The sequence below is a fragment of the Protopterus annectens genome, chromosome 7.part0, assembly GCF_019279795.1.
Source record: "Protopterus annectens isolate FY-2018-M chromosome 7.part0, PAN1.0, whole genome shotgun sequence".
In the NCBI taxonomy this organism is placed as follows: Eukaryota; Metazoa; Chordata; order Ceratodontiformes; family Protopteridae; genus Protopterus; species Protopterus annectens.
Window position 1 is genome coordinate 172,452,994 of NC_056739.1, and position 19,150 is coordinate 172,472,143.

The following is a 19,150-nucleotide window of genomic DNA, read 5'->3' on the forward strand; positions in this document are numbered from 1 at the left end:
GCAAAAAAGAAATAAAAATACAACTTATAAGAATTAAATTTAAAAACATCATTGGCAAATTCTGTCTTGAGGACTAAAAAACATCTGAATTAGTCTGTGAGCAAATTTTGAAAGTACAATTCAGTTGTCAGTGCAGATACATAATTTCAAATATATTTTTCCCTAAAACAGGACTCAAATCTACAATAACATTTAAAATGTCTGAGACACAGTGCAATGTGCATGCCTTTAATTCAAATAATGTTGCTTCTTTGAATCTGAAAGTTAAAATAACTAAATTATAATTTCTGTACTCCTGCTACCAAAAATCTTTAAATCTTCATAGGAATGTATGGCATTAAAATATGAATACAAGTAATCTGACTTTGTAGCACACAGCTTGCATATTTAATTTGTTATGTAAACAATTTCATCAGCTGTAGAGTAACCTTTTCCTAATCATTCGATTATCATCTGGGATTCCATTTTATTATTTTTCATATATCGCAAAATGTAACATATTTTACTGCTTAACACAATGAACTGTTGCAAATTACTCAAAAAAGACACTCACCACATGCTTCTGACACACTCACATCATCACACATTCATTCTAACCACATCTTTGATGTCCAGCCTTCTCCTTCAGTTTTCATGTCTCCATCTTATGGTAGAAATCTTTTCTCACAAAAAAATGCTTTGAAATGCTCAAATTATATTTGGCCTTACTTGAAAGGTTTTCTATCAAGCTTTCTTTAGTTTTAACTGTGACATTAAATACATTTTCAACTGATTAGAAGTATAATCTGATTTTATATCATAAAGTTGTTCCATATATTGCTTCATTGCAGTTGAAAATATTTAATATGGATCAATGCTTTACCCTGGTTAACAAAGATTAAAAAGTAGTCACCCACCTAATTTACCACAACAGTTAACTTATTCAGTAAAATTACCAATGTGTCTTCTTGTGAGGCATCTTTGAATTCATACAAGTTCATTTCTTTTTCCTCAATTTCTGTTGCAGTTTCTTACATTTCATACTTTTTCCTTTCTTTTCAGATTTGTCTTGGTCTTTGCATCTATTTTAAAATGTTGACATGAAAGAAACAGGATTAAGTTGTCATTGTCATCTTACAAAGCATCAGGCTACCCCCCCCCTCAAAAAAATTGATATTTTCATGTTTTTTTCTTTTTTTCACAGACATTTGTCTACCTGGAGATGTCCCATGGAAAGATGGAGCTGTATTAAATCTATGAATGCCTTATGCAAGCAAGGAGAGCTCAGTGTGGTACAAAGTGCATCACAGCTCAGTGCAAAGTTGTGACTATTACACGCCTTGAATGGCTAATGCCATTCTATACCAGCTTCATCAGCACAATGGTATGCAAGTGCCTCATGTGAATGAATCACAGACGACACATAAAAAGACATAATACGGTAAGTGCATACTGATGCTACTGCACTATAACATTGGAATTTTGTGCAATTGCAACTGTAACACAACATACTGAACACACTTGTTTTTACTGCTGGTATGCAGTTATAACTGCTGCTTTGTTTAATCATTCCTGTCATCACTGTGATACAGTGAAATGCTATTGGTGGCATATACCCACCCAGCCAGTACACTGTAGCTCCTCCCCATCTTCACCATGGCTGTGACTTCCACTACAGTGTTGTGCTGGTAGTTTGGCCTGACATCAACTCTGCTATGCTGAAATTGTGAGCTAGAAGAAATGCCTGTTTAAGAAGGTGCTGCACAGAAAAATCTCAGCAAGCCTTCATTGTGCATGTCTACATAACATGTACTTAAATGTAAGCCGTGTAGAGGCAAAAATTGTTAGTGAATGTTATCGAGTCAAGTTTTTCTGAAAGAAAATTCATCTTAGCCTTTACTATACTGTGTCATACAAGGGAGAGGAGGAAAGGTATGCATATTTAGTAAGATGATAGAAAATATGTCAGCAACTTTTATCTTTGCATACATATGTAGCAGGTGTACTTCTTGCAACATACGTACAACCTAGAATGGTTTGCAAACTGCAGTATAGAGATGGTCCAATGTAAGATCTACTCTTCATAAAACAAAAAGGTGTTAAAAGGATGAGGTGTGTTTACTTTGTAAGGTTCTACTCAGAACATTTAGTTGCAGACCCTTAATGTATGTGAATATGTAGCACTTAAAGAGCAACTACATTTAAACATTTTACTTTTTCAGAGAATGTGTTTTCCTCCCTACAAAATTATATTTCCACTGCCACATCTGAAACAGCATGGCATAGCTGTTTCTTCCTTTCTATAGCATTTTTATGCTCTCCGTCTTCATTCGTCTCTAGTTTTTGTTTCACATTAGCATCCATATCTTCAAGTTTTTAGCCCAGGAAAAGCCAACATATAAGGTGACCAAGCCCATCCTTATTCTTCTGTTGGGTCCATAAAGCAATTAAATTTCTGGGGATTCACATCTCTTGTGCTGTGTGCTGTCATTTACAGCTGCCTTTTCCCTCCCACGTGGCTCATAAACCTGATGAGTCTTTGGAATATAACACGTATTTTACTGTGCAGTATGCAACTGCATCAGTTAAGGTATAAAAAATCCTAATAATACCGATAAAATAAAATAATGAAAACTAAGTGTTATTTTGTAGCTGAAAAGTAGGGCTAAATACTGCATATTTAAAACATCACAAGGAAAACAAGCCAGAGAGTTTCACTGGAAAGAAGCTACTGTCATACTGTCAATAGTTTCTAAATGTACACAGCAATTCTGCACATAGAAACTGTAAGTGAATGGGAAAGAACTACTTTTACTGTAGGGCCTTATAAATTCATCTTCTGGGGATGCAGACTTCTTTGTTGGAAACAGAAGGCTTAACTGGAAACCAACTCAAATTTGTATGCTTACCAAATCAGGCCATTTGGGTTACAAAAACATATTAGTCATAATAATGCATAATGCTGCAGAGACATTACTACAGCATAGACAACCAAGACACACACACACACACACACACACACACACACACACACACACACACACACACACATATGTGTGTATGTGTCTATATATAGTTAGTTTCACTGTGATTCTTAAAACTGCTCTCTAGTCATTCAGTACACAGAGGCACTGCTAGTGAAACACTTTGTGAAGCAAGGGCTACAAGGATGGCTTAGTGGTTAAGTGTTGTGACTATAGTGTATGGGGCCCTGGGCTCAAGACCTGCAAGGGCTGTTTATAGTAAGAATCTATGAATCTATGAATCTATTACCTTCATGTCTCATAGTCTGGAAAAATGCATGGGGGATAATGTGCGGCTTTAGTAAGACAGTGATAGCCCTGGTCTCCATAGCAGAGAGTTACTCTGATACCCTTATTTGACTTAAAATTAGATTAGCAAACCTGTGTTACTTAATACAAACACAAAACAAAACACTTCTAAAGAAAGCTAATGAAGAGAATGCTTATTTTATGTGAATAGATGAAATCAGAACAGGCACATAAATGTGGACATGGTCAACTAACTTACCCTTTCTTCCTATAATTGATGAATGAATTCATTATCTTTAGCAAGAACTGCTCTGATTCTACTGCAGTGTTAAATGTAATGAGTCATGCTATTTAAGAAACAATTAAAGAAAACATTATTAAAGTAATGTGAAATGCAGGCTAAACCCATCCAAGGAATTTGTTACCATATTTAGTCATGTGACTGAAGTGGCCTAGTTCCTAGTTATGTAATTTGATTCCTGCAAGGTTTTATTTCTTAGTGCAGTAAAAGGCTGATTTTACAGAGCACATTTAGACAACTATCAATAGTTAACTATAGCTAGAGAATGCACTTCATACACATTTCTTGTTGTACTACAGATTAGATATGAAAGGTTTCTTGGTTTTCTTTTAGCTTTTAGACTGGAGCCATTGCATGTCTCCCCCCATCCACAGAGAGGGAGATCCCAGTAGTAAACGACGCTGCATCAGAGGCCAAGAAGGCGACAGCTTGAGCGACTTCATCTGGTGTTCCTATCCTTCCCAGTGCATGAGTCGTCTTACTGTGTTCTATAAACTAGAAGGACAGAAAATCTAATTTACATACATAAAAATGGCAAAACAAAATGCTAAGAGTAAGCAGTCATTGTTTTTTTTTTGTATTTCCGTCAGTTTTACAGCTCCAACAGCATTCAGCATTGCATGAAACCACCAGAATAACATGGTGTTTGTGAGAAATAGCTACACTAAAGCTACAAGCTGAAAGTCTCTTGTAACTCTAAGTACAGCACGGATTCTGCAGTAACAATAAATATCTAACTTTTCTAGCATTTTTCACACTAAATGCATGCAACTAGTTCCAAACAATATATAATATGCTATGCTGCATGCCCTAACTGTAGTCTTCTCTGCTGACCATACTTACCTCTTTCTCCAGAATTATCTGTTTCTAAGACAAATGGTAGAAGTCAGGAGGTGTTAGAAACCTTACTGCTGACAGACAAGCTGTGTGCAGCTTTTACCACTCACTCTTTGCATTATCCAAACAACTGTGCCTCATATAGGTTCATAGGTTCATAGGTGTGTACTAGGTTAACAGCCCTGGAGCCGCACAGCCCAAGAAGATTCCCTTGCATGATGCTGCCCAAAGTTAGTTCCCAGCCCCCTGTCAAGCAAGTCCACTGAAGTGATCCCTGGGGTGAACTCCCTACTGCCCATCCACTCATCAAGATTTCTCTTAAATAGGGCCAGTGAAGTGCTCTGCTTGACATGAATGGGAAGTTTGTTCCAGAGTATAGGAAGTCTCTGGGTTAGGAACCTGTCCCTCCAGCATGTTCCGTTTATTGTGGTAATGATGTTTAGGTCCCTGGAGCATGTGGCATGGAGGGATTGGGATTTCTTTAGGTGTAGCATATCTAGCAGCTCTGGGACAGACATGGCTTTGTAGGTCAAGCAGAGATCGCCTCTAAGTAGGTGATAAGAGACAGAGTATAGCTGGAGTTTTTTGAGTCTGTCCATATAGGGCATGTGTCTAAGGCCTAAGATCCTCTTAGTGAGGTATTTTTGTGGCCTTTCTGATTGTTGTAGGTGTCTAGTGAGGTACATACCAAATGGGGTGTTGTATCCTATAATAGGTCTAATGAGGAATGAGTAGAGAGGGATTATGACCTCTTTCTTCCTGGATGAGAAACCTGTTGTAATGAGATGCACCACATAGAAGGACTTTCTAACTACATTGGCAATGTGGTTATCAAAGGAGAGGTTGCTGTCAAAGTGTGTCCCCAGGTATCTTATCACACCTTCAGTGTTTAGTGGACTACCACCTATGTAGTAGTTCATGGGCACTGAATTTTTCCCAAAGGGAATGACAATGCACTTTTTGGCATTGAGCTTAAGGCCATGGTTTTGGCACCAGTCATTCGTGTCAATGAGGCCTTTTTGTAGAATGTCTACATCAGTTGGAGAGTCAATAATGGCTCCAAGTTTGCAATCATCTGTGAACTTGGTCAGCCAGAGTTCCATTGTGTTGGCTTAAACTTCAGAAAAGTAGATGCCAAACAGGAGAGGACCTAGGACCGATCCCTGTGGGATACCAATTGTAACTGATCAGTAGTCAGATTTGGAGTCTGCTACTTTCACAGTGTGGATTCTATCAGTGAGCCATTTAGCAAACCATCTTATGACATAGGGGTTTATGCCTAGTTTAGTGAGTCTATCTATGATTCCTGAGTGATGGATTGTGTCAAAGGCTTTGGAAAGATCTAGGATGGCTGTGTGAACTACCTTGCCCTCATCCACACCTCTGGTGACTGACTCAAAGAAGTCTATCAGGATGAGCAGGCATGATCTACTTTTCACAAACCCAAACTGTGTGGGGTCCAGTGTTTGGAGATTTCCTATGTCCTTATTTATAAGGTCCATAATGACGTACTCCATAAGTAGGCTGTTATATTTTCCAATGAAAGCAAAGTGGATATGAAGCTAGAAAGCCTTGAAAGAGTCCAGTGAAGCATAACAAATTAGCATCTCCAATTCACCTGTTGTAGAAAGGGGTGATGCCGCACTACACCGCTGGGCTCCTGGCTCTACCATTCCACTGCAGTACTTGAAGGACAGAAAAGGTGTTTAGGCCACCCCTTTACCAATTAGTATCAAAAGGAAAAGTCTGCAGATCTTTTAAGTGCATTTTTTTTGGTGGGGTGGATCTCTTTACTAGCTCTTTCCTGACTGGTACTTGCACTGGACAGTATCAGAAGATTTGAACTGATTGGGTGCTGCAATTTCTGGCCAACTCTTAGTAGCATACTTGGCAAAGAGAAAGGGATAGGGGAGTTCTAAGTGAAAGATCTGGTCTAATGGAGTTTAATGAAATCTAGAACAGAAGTTGCTGTTAAAAAATACAGTAAGGCATATAAAATGTTTCATGATATGTACAAGAATCACTCAAAGGAAGTAAGAAAAGCTTGAGAAGAGAAACTGGAAAAGCAATTTACAAAGGAACAATGTGAGAACATATGCATGACTCTTAAATACACAACAAATTCCAGAAGATTTAGATTCTGCTTGGAAGTGTCTAGATATGTATTTTATATTCAAAGTAGACTTCAAAGAATTTTTCCTCAGGTAGTTAGCAAGTCTCCGAGGTGTGATGGAGAAGAAAGAGATAACTAGGAACGTGTTTTTGGGAGTATACTGAAATGGCAAATTAAAAAAAAAAGTCTCCTGCAGATTACTTTGTCAGAAATGTTGGGGATCAAATGGCTGTAATTAAGGAAATAAATCATTTGAATGAGACACAGAATCTGAATTGTTCAGAGTAAGACCTTATTAAGTTTAATTCTATTGGCTGCCAAAGAAGCAATTACTAGAAAATGGAAATCAAAAGCTAAACCAACTGTGTATGAAGTACTGAATTTTGTAAAAGAGATAAAAACTTCAAGAAGGATGTTTAGAAAAGGGTATAGGCAAACTACATAGAAATAAATGGAATTTGTGAGGACAATAAATGCAGACTAAAGCTCAAGAGGTAAGGGAAGGCAGGAAATGAGTAATTTATGTAATGTTGTACTGAAATATACTTGTTAAAGAAACAGAACGTGTAATTTATAATGAATATAAGTGAAAACATGTTAATATGGTTTATTTTTTTCTTTTAATATATGGCTGCTTATGTCTTAAGTGATAGCTTAATAAAGGTGTTTAGAAAACTCTTAGTAACATACTTAAGAACAGCTGTATGGTTGACAGCTTTGTTTTACTGAATATATGCCTCTTCCACTTCATTACATAACTTGAATGAGAAGAGAAAGAGGTAATTCAAGCCTTTACAACAAATGGCACCTGAAATAAAAGCTTACAGCTTTTCATGTGGACTACATCTGTGTTATTTGGCTGTGTGGATCTGTTTACTGCTTCCTTTAAAAGGAGATGCAGCTAATATTTTTTTTTTCCTTTTATTTTTACATTTGTTTAGTTTTTCATTTGTTTACTGGGAAAGTCCAACTTGGAACAAGCCAATTTTCAGAGGAAGCCCAGGGAGAAATGCTCCAGACACATCTTTGTAACGTGGGAGGAAACTGGAGCACCAGGAGAAAACCCACACAAACGCACAGAGGACATGCAGACTCTGCACAGAAGGCACGCCAGCCGAGAATTGAACCGGAGAACCTCTTGCTGTGAGGTGACAACATTAACCTCTGCATCACTGCACCCTCCAAATATCTGTTTCACAGCTGGTGTTGCATTTCAATATTGCCAGAAGATAGGAACAGGACTCTTGAGAGTGTACATAAAAAGAATAGTTGTGCACATTGGAGCTGTACACTGCTGTTTGCTGAACTACCACTAGTGTAGCTAAGCCAGGGTGAGAGGGTAAACTGTTGGGCACAAACTGTTGGGGGGGCACGATCAGCTAATTACAATGTCTCTAATTGTTACATTGCAAGCAGTTTGCTACAGTTTAAAAGTCATTTTTTTAAACTTACACCTGAGCATTGTAGCTCTCTATAGAGGCAGGAAATAAACTACAGCAACAGTTTGCTACATTTAGTATCAAGCAGTTTTCTACAGTTCAAAAGAATTTTTTTTTTTAATCAAAACCATGAGCGCAATAGTGCTCCATGTAGACAGGTTATAAATTATAGCAACTGTTTGCTACAGATTAAAAGAAGAGCTTATTATTTTTTTAATAAAATATGCAAATGGAGGGTTGAGGGCAGGGTATAGAAATTAGTCCTGAATGACTGGGACATGAGGGAGAGGGTGTTACAGTAGAATGAACATCTGCAATGGAAGAGCTCGGGTATAGATCTAACTGTAATAAGCCAATCACTTGCGATCGGCTTATCACAGTTTTTTTGCTCTTAAGTTGAAGAGCTGAGGAGGTGGGCCATCATTCATAGTATTGGCCCAGGGTGCTGGTTGAACCAGATATAATGTTTCTACTACACTACTTAAATAACAGGGGGGAAAAAAGACTTCGGTCAAGCCTTTACATCAACTACTGCAACCTTACTGACTGCACTACATTCAGTATCATGAATCCTGCAATATATTACACAAGCATTTCCACAGCTAAATACAACTTTTTAATCTATAGGCAGGCCCTAAATCAGATGTTAAAAACAAACCATTGTGGTGGAGTGATCAGGTATGTATCTATGTGTGCGTTTGTGTGTGTGTGTGTGTGTGTGTGTGTGTGTGTGTGTGTGTGTGTGTGTGTGTGTGTATATATATATATATATATATATATATATATATATATATATATATATATAGACTAAGAGGAAGAAATTACTTGAGGTTTATAAATAGTCCCATTCTACCCTCCTTAAGAGGTCACTTAGGCAAACTAGTAAAGAGCTTAACCAAAAACAAACACTTTAAAGCATGTATGACTGTAACAAAAACTGCTGAACAATGCACTCACTGGATACCGCCTCAGTTAAAATAAAATGAAGATGAAGAGAAAATGGATTTTTTTCTGTATCCCAGTTTCTGAAGACGTCCACAGAATTGCAATATGAAAACATGTAAAGTAGGATACAATAAATTTCATTTTTTCTTCAGTTCAGTCTTCATTTTATTTTACCTAAGAGACAGTATCCCAGCGAGTGCTTTGTTTAGTCGTAAAGAGTATGAGAGTACCATGAGGAAACTGAAAGATGAATATGAATTTAAAGTAACCACTGAAACTAAAAATAACTAAAAATACATCGTTATCTATGTCAGGAAGATAAGAATGATGACAAAATCATTGCAAATTTTACTTCACCCACAGTTTACTGTTCTACAGATTCTACAGTCATAATCACTCCCATAAAATCTATGAACAAGTTGCCTTATCTCTTTCAGAAATTAACAAAACCATATCCAGGGGCCTAGATAATATACCATGTTGCCTGATTCTCAGAACCATATGTGGCCTGTCTTAACCCTGCTTAACTTTTTTAATCTTGTAATACTTTACACAATGGTGGTCTAACCATGAACCCTGGTAAGTAAAGAGACATTCGTCTTATTATCCTTATATGTAAGGTTACTTAATATATTAACTCATACCTCATTAATCTGGACAAGGAAAACTTATTAGCCCTGGACCCATAGTCAACATTTTCAAAAGCAGGTCTTGCATTCTTAACCTTGTTAATTGTCTGAAGGTGGTCTCAGAAGTATTGGATAGTGACTATGCAAAAGTGATTATGCAGTACATACAGGTTATCTGACCTAGCCAAGGCCTTTAACACTAGCCCCCATGAAGGTCTTATTGAGAGACTGAAATATGAATATAAAACCAAATGTTCTGCTAGGGATAGTTAACTGTCTCTCCGCCAGAATCCATGTAGTCTGAGTCTCATGGTGCTATTTCTGTAACCAGTATTGTCACCAATGGAGTACGACATGTCTCATTGTTAGGCCCACTCCTGTTTGGCATCTGTTTCTCATATATTCAGGCCAGTATCCCTGGCCTATGATTATCTAAAATTTATCAATGACTGTCAATTGAGAATTATTTGTTCTTCAACTGACACACAACTGGTACGATATGAATTAGACAATGTTATTGATTGGTTCAAGGAGAACAGTTCCAAAGTATGTGCAAAAGAAATGTTGTATACGTAGTTTAGGCCAGTAAAAAAAAAAAAAGAAACTATTCTATAGCCTAACGTATGGGTATCACACCAATTCAATGAGACACTTTCAGAGATCTAGGCATTCTTGTTGATAATTCCTTATCATTTTGACTATTACGTCTCTGTAGTAGTTCAGAAATCCATTTATCTATCCAAACTAATATCCAAAGGCATCCCCTTTAGATCCAAAGAGGCCTTAATTCTTCCTTATTCATCTTTAATCAGGCATATTGTTGAAAATATTGCCCTTTTGGGCATGTACTTGTCAAAACAAAACATACAGTTTCAAAGACCACACAGTTTACAAGCTAAAGAGATAAGTGGCCTCAAGACACTCTGTTATTAGCAGTCCTCTCCCTGTATCAGTTTTTTATAGACTTCATGGTGACCTGTATCTATTTTTTTAACCATCAATGACTTGGCCATCCATTACCTCTTATTTATTTGCAGAACAAACACTTTTTCAAATATATGCTTAAAGGGCCCAAATCTTCATTAACAGATTAATAAGACACTGTCTGAGAAATTTATATTCCAATGTGCTGTTCAGCCCCAGGAAAACTTTCACTACCTTTCAGACATTGTACAACAGTTAATAACCATGCTGAGTGGTAGAACTGTGTTTTCAAAATCAGATTCCACAGCCTAATAACAATAATTATTACTAGAATTCTTACCCTAATATTGTAACATATATGACAATTAACACACAGAAGTTTGCACCTACTTCACTACCATTTAAGTTTATTTATTTATTTAACATTTATTGACCAGGAAAGTCCGACTAGGTTCCACAGATCCTGTTTTCAGCGGAGGCCCGGGGAGAAATGCTCCAGAAGCATGTCTTTAGAATGTGGGAGGAAACCGGAGTACCTGGAGGAAACCCACGCGAACGCAGGGAGAACATGCAAACTCCACACAGAAGTTACCCCAGCCGAGAATCGAACCGGAGAACCTCTTGCTGTGAGGCGACAGCATTAACCGCTGCACCAAGTGAATACCGCTCTAGCTATTTTTCAAAGAATAATAGAAGATATACTCAAGATTTAAATGCAGTTGTGATTAGGGTGATTAGTTCATTACTGGAAAGATGAAAGACACCATCTCTGTAGGTTACAAAATGTTACATAAAGTATTGCGAACGTTACTAGATTATGAGTTAAAGAATCAAGACTTGAATTTGGTTACTTAGACCAAATGTGAGGTTATATTAAATGTCTTCCTTTTACCTATCTCCTTGAAATGAATTATGCATATTTTCCTAACTGTAATTACAAGTCCATCTGACAGAAAATAATTGTGCAACGTTTATTAAGACACATTTGGACAATTCTAATACTTGAGCGATACGTAAACAAAGCAGTTTACAATAGTGGAAGTCCCAGATTTTGAAATTTATGCAGTGAGCATATTGTTTTATTTCCTGGAATCAGTTACTATATCACAATTACATCCTCTGTTAACAAAAATGAGCATGAACACCCAATTGTTACTATGAACTAGCATGGCCAGTCATCCCTGATTTGTCTTATAAATATTTGTAAATGTATTTTAAAGCAGGTTGAACCCTTGATGCTGTAAAAAGCATTATGTTCTTGTTTTAGTTAGAGGGATTGCATTGTCTTGCATCCAACTTAGGTATAATAAACTGGCAATGTACCTGAAAGTTTAGAATGTTGTCCTCATTTGTGTTTCAGTAAAGTCTTAAAATCAACAAGGCGTTTATTTGCTGGAGTTCAAAGAAATATATTTTCTGCAGAAAAGGTGATAGCCACTTAAGATACCACCCCATATTTGTTTAAGAGTTACAGGCATGTCTTGAGGTGGTTAAAAGTTTATTCATGACCACATTAAAATATTAGTCCTTCTATTTAGTTTACAAAAAGAAAGTTGCATTTTGTGGTAGAAACAGTCTGGGCAAAATGCATTCAGAAAAATATAAAGAAATATTAACTTGTGACAAAGTGCTGGCAAGTTATAATCAGCATTTATTTACCAGTATACCTTGTGTGTGATATTTCTGGTTATGGCATAGGTAAAGGGATCCAGCATGTCATGGTTTTGTAAGGTAAAACAAAAATTACTTATGCATCAGGATCTCTTTTCCTGCTGACAGAAAGTATTCTTAAATCAAGAAAAAAAAAACACTTGTCTTAATTTTTGGAACAAAAAAAAAAATCCATCAGTTCCTCTGAGACACAATTTTCAAACTGATTTTTACCCGTAAGCCAGAAGGAATGTTTAGTAAGTATAAGAATTCACCTAAAATGGTTGCCACAAGATTCCAGAGAAGGGTAATGAAATTATCAGTCAATGACTATCATACAGACCCCAGGATTTCTAAGAGTCATAGTAATAATGAAGACCTCTGTAGAATTTTTTTCCCCTAGGATTGTACTACCACAAGTTTTAGACAACTTCAGATGAATTACCAACAAAATGTATGTCGGATGTAAAACTTAAATTTTATCAGTTAGATAAAAAAACTATACTACCTTAGTCTTACAGCCCTCAAGAAGACTGATAGAAAAAAAAACAGAAGAACAATTTATATGAACTGTGTAATTCATCACTTAAATGAAACATAGTCTCAATTTAAAGTGCGAGTACTCTTTGCTATGTAAAACATTCACTTCATGAAGTCACTTGCCAATTAATCTCAGTAGTCAAACCCCCAAGAGTGATAATTTTGGCATCTTAATATCACACAGTTTTATATACAGAATGACTATTGATTTTAAATCCAACCACAAGGAACTCTCCTCCAACGACAACAACCACTTAAAAAGTCAAGAAAATATAAATCACAGAGCGGTTTCATGGAACAAAATATTTTATTTCAAAATAACAACAAAACACAATGATACGACTTAGTGCTTTCTCCCACAGCTATATAGGCATATTCAGAGTCAAACACATAACAAGAACACCTTCTATATATCAGAAAAATCCCCTTATGTAACATCCTGACATCATTAATTTAAGCAATTAATACAATTAATACACTTTAAAAGCACCAAAGACTGTTGAAAACAGCTTAACTTAGGAAAGCACAGGGTAAAATGTCATCCAATTAAGCAACAATCCATTAAAAATGTTTTTTATACTTATAAAACATCACAAAACGTTTTAAAAGTTGTTTAAAAATACATATATACTACATAATAACATACACACTACTCTAAATATAATTTAGATGTACACAAGTCAAATGTATAACCCTTCAATTTTAAAAATTAAAATAAAAGGTGAGGTTTAATAAAATGCAAAACACAAGTCATATATATTTAGCTCTTTGTTTCAAAATACTACTTTAGAAATGCTGTAATTAATACCGGGTTCATATTTAACATTCAGCCTTAATTACCATTCTGTCTCCCTTACTTCAACCTCTAATTTAGGATTGCCATCTCTCCCATTTGTAACCAATCTATCAATAACAAAAAATAAAAATCATCTAAAATTCACACATAAAGTGCTGTGCATATGAAGTGCAAAACTCAATTTTTTGCTTTTGATGTCCCTGTTATGTTCGGCGATCCTGTCCCTTAATCTCCTAGTGGTATTCCCCATGTAGAATGCCAGGCATGCTGTCCAAATTGCTACATATATGACCATCCTGGTATTACAATTACAATGTCCAGGGCATTGTACATTTCTATTAAAGCCTGCTATTGCTACATAGGGGCCATCATTTATAAACGTACAAAAGTTACAAGCACCACATTTATACATTCTAGAATTGTAAACCTTTTTCTTTTCTTTTTCCATTTCAAGAATATCTTTTATATTTCTCCCTTTTTCATAGGCTATTTTTGGTTTATAATCCAGTTTTGTTTTCAGTTCCACATCAAAGATTCCTCCCCACAACATATTAAGTTTGATAATTAGATATGGGGTATCTTGATTATACTAAAAAATCATAACATCACTTCAGTAGGAATTACAACTATTTCCAGCATCTTTAGTCTCATCCATTTTTAAAATAGGAATGAACCGATTTGTTCAATTCCTAATAACCTCATTTCTTATTTTCTTGCCTTAACAGGTGAGCTTTCATCCTGTAGCTTTAGAAAAAAAGACCTATTCCAATACACTTCTGCATTTTAATAGTTGTTATCTGGTACATCAAAAGAAAAGTGCAGTAAAAGTTCAGATGGTTAGGCTATCTAAATTGGTCAGACTTTAACTTTCGGGAAGAGATGGCTTTCTTAGTGGAGATGTTTAAAGACAGGGGTTATCCTATACATTTTCTGCTGAAAATAAGAAATGCAAATAATGACATATACTTGTTCTGACGGATAGGCATAATAAATTCAGAAACATTTTCTTTTTTCTTTATCTATTTATATAGGCATAGATATAGATATAGATATAGATATAGATATAGATATAGATATAGATATAGATAGATATTGCTTGTACTTCAAAAATTAGATACTGAATAAAGCAATAATAAGCTAATGTTAAAATCTACAATATTCTGTGTAATAATTTGTTCATAAATATATTATCTTTCAGATTTACTCATGACTACATTACAATATAAGCATGGAAATTGTGTACCCATTGCAGTGTCCAGTTTCTGTCTAAACCTAAAAAAATTGTGTGTCAGTATAAATTCCATAAATTCCACAATATACGAACTTTGTGGACTGTTACTTTAGTATGTATATATTGATTTTAGCTCTTTGGAATGTTGCATGCTGCCATACAAGTTTATCACATCACAACTCAACCATGAATAATTCTCTTGCAAACTCAGAATTCTTAATGTATTAGTAAGCTCAAAACTGTCCAAAAATATCTAACTTTAAAACAGGGATAAGCACTTTCTTCAGTGTTTGCCCAAGAAGTTCAGAGACACTCAAAATCTCAGTCACTAAAGGGTAACCTGGTGGGGATGTCCATTTTTATGTATTTTTGACAGGGTGTAAAAAACAGGTGTTTTTGGACACTGCACCGTTAACTGTTTTAATCTGTTGTTTTAGAAACCTCAGCCTCTTGATCTTTTCTAAGAATTCTATATAACATTTTTGAAATCTAATCACTGCCTGCTTTTAGATTTTGTATTACTATTTAATATCCATTATCGATCTACGTCTTTTTCATAGTCCTAGACATTCATTCCCTCTATATTTAACTTCTCTGAGGTATTCACTGCTAAATTTATACTGTATTCTATAATCTCCTCAAAGTTTCCTATTCAGCCTCATCCAAATTCAAATTTTACTTCAATTTAATGTATCTATTATATTCTAACAATTTGTGAGAACTACTTGTTAAAAAATATTATAATTTTATTTATATAGGAGTAAAGTTATATTGTAGTATTAGCCCCTGAATTTGAATGTAACCATGGTCTAGACTTTTCCTGTCTGCCCTTGTCCAAACATAACATACCCATCCCTCTAAAAAACATCATGTTAAGACATATGTAATAAAATATGATTATTGGAATCAGAAATAACTGAGTTTCTGTTCTTACCATTACAAGTAGGTCAAATGCAGATGCAAATTCTGTATAAATCTAAACAAATCAAGTTCAAAATCTACCCATTTTGGAATAACTATAGGCACACATATTTTCAGCCTGTTAATAAAATCTGTGTCGGTATGTCCAACTGAAATTTGGAAAGACTGACAATGTTCATATCATTGTTAAACAATTTCTTGTGCATTTTTTATGTATTGCTGACAACTGAGAGAAAACTAATGGACGTTAACACTTACAAAGTTATAATCATCCTATTGGTAAACTTCTCCCCTTTTTCCAAACTGACTATGGCTGTCAATACTCTGAGTCACACATCTTAACTCTGTCTGGTCTTCTGTCAGCTGTTGTTCTCCATTGGATAGCTGGTCTGCTAATGCAGCTTCTGTTCCAACAAAATGAAACATCCCCTCTGTTGAAGCTGTCAAATACATTGAGTATTCTGCCTCATGACATACGTTGTACATTTCTATTCAGTGCTCACAATCATGCATCTGTTCTCTCCTGTCTTCCGAATGTTGCCATGTAAATATTTTTTCCATTTATTTATAATCCCCAATATCTGTCAATGGCATACTTTTTATATTCAATTTTCCTTCCTTTGTTAGCATTAATCAGGGGCTTGTTGGTGCACATATGAATTTCACACTAGTCAAAGAAGTATGCCGTTCATCATAGATTCGTAAGTTCAGCAGTTATTTTCTGTTCAGCAGCATCTCTCACTACGAATCTGTAACCAGGTGGTCATGCACAGATGTACTGCTTATGTTCAACAGTCTTGGTATACATGTATGTCCACTGAGAAGCCATTTGATGGCATAGTACTATCCTTAGTCCTTGAGATGTAATACTCATACATATAAATTCCTTTAATCTTAGGATATTATAGTATAGACATAATTCTTCAAAATCAATTGCTATTGGTATATTTTACAAGTGATTAATTACTCAAATTATATAAGTGTTCTGGTTTTATCATGTTTGTCTCCCTAAAAGCTGTAAGGAGGAGTTGCTTTATTTTATTTAATTAATGAAAGTTCATTATTATGTCAGATTAAACTTTCTTTGGTAACTCTACAGAAGGAATCATGGATCATGTGAATGTTCAGACTTGAGGACATTTCCAGAACATAAAGCAAGTCCTGAATTGGCTTCCAATAGTAAATGAAGGTCAACAAATGCTTGATAAAAATGAGATTTCAGGTTTCGGTGAAAAAATGCTCTGCTTTATGGGTCACGTAAGTAATCACTCCATGTAAACTAAGGCCGATTTTAATGTATCAGAAATTGAGAAAAACTGTATTCAAAGAACTCTATACAGACCACCCTGTTTTTATGAAACCTCAGATACTCAGTTGTGGCCAAGCTAGATGAAGAAATTGAAAATATATGTAAAACAGACAACACTGCACCCATGACAGTTTCCAACTGTTTGTTGGAAAACATTGCACATTGAATTTGGAAAATAATTTATAAATAACCTGTTCATAATTGTTTATACAGGAAGGTAGCTATAATAATAAACAGCAAAGGATGAAACAGACCATGGACTCACTAGATGAATTTTCTCCTGGTGAACTTGTCAGTGGGCATAATGTTAACTTAAATTCAACTAAAAGGAATTTGTAACTTGTAGACTCAAACAATGATACACATTTACTACCAGAAGCAAGTACTTCTGTGAGGCCCACTCTCCCCCACACTAATACAAATGGTACAGCCCTGCAGAATCAGGATTTTCAGCAGGGGAAGACGCTAATTACTATCGCATTACCAGATAAAGTGGAGCAAGCAGTACGGAACACATCAAAGAACCAAGAGAAGGAGAAGGACAATTCAAGGGGCAGGAAGCAGACTCAAGGTCAGCATTCCAACAGGTGGAGAAGCCGAGGACCGGAGACCCACAGCAGGGCTCACAGCAACAAGAACTGAGTGAATTTTCTGTTGTTAATCTATCTTCCTTTAAATTAACTGAAGCTGAGTTAAAGCTTTAGAATAATGGTATAGATATCATTCCATCTAATGTGGACAGTGTTGTAACGCCCCTGACTGATCTTAGATTGTTTATAAGAAATGCGAGTCTGAAATTTAGATTTAAGGATGCACCTGATACATCTATACAGGTATTTAAAAAACCTAGTATGTTTATACCGGTGAATTGTTCCATTTTAAATGCATTGATGGCGCATGTGAAAGGGACATATGTAACTATTATATGAAGTCTGAAAAAAAGAAAGACAACCTTTCCTTGTTTGAGTTTCAAGCTATTGAGAAATTACAAAACAACAATATTATTATTAAACAGGCTGACAAAGGTGGTATGATTATTTTTGATGGCGATATGTATAACATACTTATGCTTGAATGTCTGAGTGACTTTGATAGTTTGGCTGAAGTCCCTCATGAAGAGGATCCTAGGCCTTAAACACGTCCTACACGGACAGACTCAAAATACTCCAGCTATTCTCCGTCTCATATCGCCTACTTAGAGGTGATCTCTGCTTGACTTTCAAAGCCATGTCTTACCCAGCTCTGTTAGAAATGCTACATCTAAAGAAATCCCAATCCCTCCCCACCACACAGTCCACAGACCTCATCCTCATTACCACAATTAACTCATTCACTCCAGTGGAGCTCACGAAGTTTGCAGTCTAACTTCCAGTGGGTGGAGCTTAAGCCTTTTCACAGAATCAAATTATGTCCTCACATTTCAAACAAATGTTCATATCATTGGAACCACAACCGGCCTTAGGCATAGGCGAACTAGGTGACCACCTGGGGCGCTGTACAGACCAGCCTCTTAAAGGGCGCAGTTTTTATCTATGTATGTATTTTTTATGCAAGTATTTATTTTAATTAACAAAGTTTGCACTCTTCTCGGCACCCTGCTGAAGTGTAACTGGAAGTCGGAACCATGGAGGGAGCGCCCTCCCACTTACAGCTGCAGATTGGCCAGGATGCTTTAAAAAAAAAAACTTTACTTCACGTTTTATTTAGGCAAAGAAGTAAAGTTCTGCCCTGTGTACTGGTCGGGGTATCTTTCGTCCTGCAAAATCTGACGCTTGTACCAAAAATGGCCCACTTTGAGCATTTGAAAAGATGTCAACCTTAAATTTTGCAATGGCAGCATGTCTTTAGCCTAAACTCAAATCTTTTATGCGTACATCCTCATGAGGACCGTTCCTCATTTTGTGTCTTAAGTCTATGCTCCTTGCAGTCTACATTGACAGTCTGCCACACAGAGTTATATTTTTATAATTAATACCCATGTTAAATAAATTGGATCTCATTAATTCATCAGAATAATTTTTCATAAATATAGCTTCCTATTTAAAGTTTTTAATAAAAGTTATTAGGTGCTGCCACATTTTGCCCATAATTTGTTCCTCATTGTGAAAGGTAACGTTCCGTATTTTGGAAATGGAAGGTTGGTTGAGTGTCATGCCTGAACTGAATTGCACACTGAGGCTACTGCATGTTCACAAGTGGAACAATGCCTGATTTTACCAGATGTGTATCTGAAATAAATTGAAAATCGTAACATTAGGAAATCT

General features: G+C 35.9%; 1 protein-coding gene across 1 annotated transcript in view; it reads right to left on the minus strand.

The window, feature by feature from the left end:
• Window positions 1-3,433: 3,433 nt before the first annotated feature.
• Window positions 3,434-19,150, minus strand: part of LOC122806323 (3-oxoacyl-[acyl-carrier-protein] reductase FabG-like) — a 194,737-nt gene continuing 179,020 nt past the window's right edge. Inside the window, exon 8 of the mRNA XM_044076641.1 lies at window positions 3,434-4,047. Within this exon, the coding sequence (XP_043932576.1) occupies window positions 3,889-4,047 (159 nt within the window). The 3' untranslated portion in view covers window positions 3,434-3,888. The remainder of the gene's footprint in view (window positions 4,048-19,150) is intronic.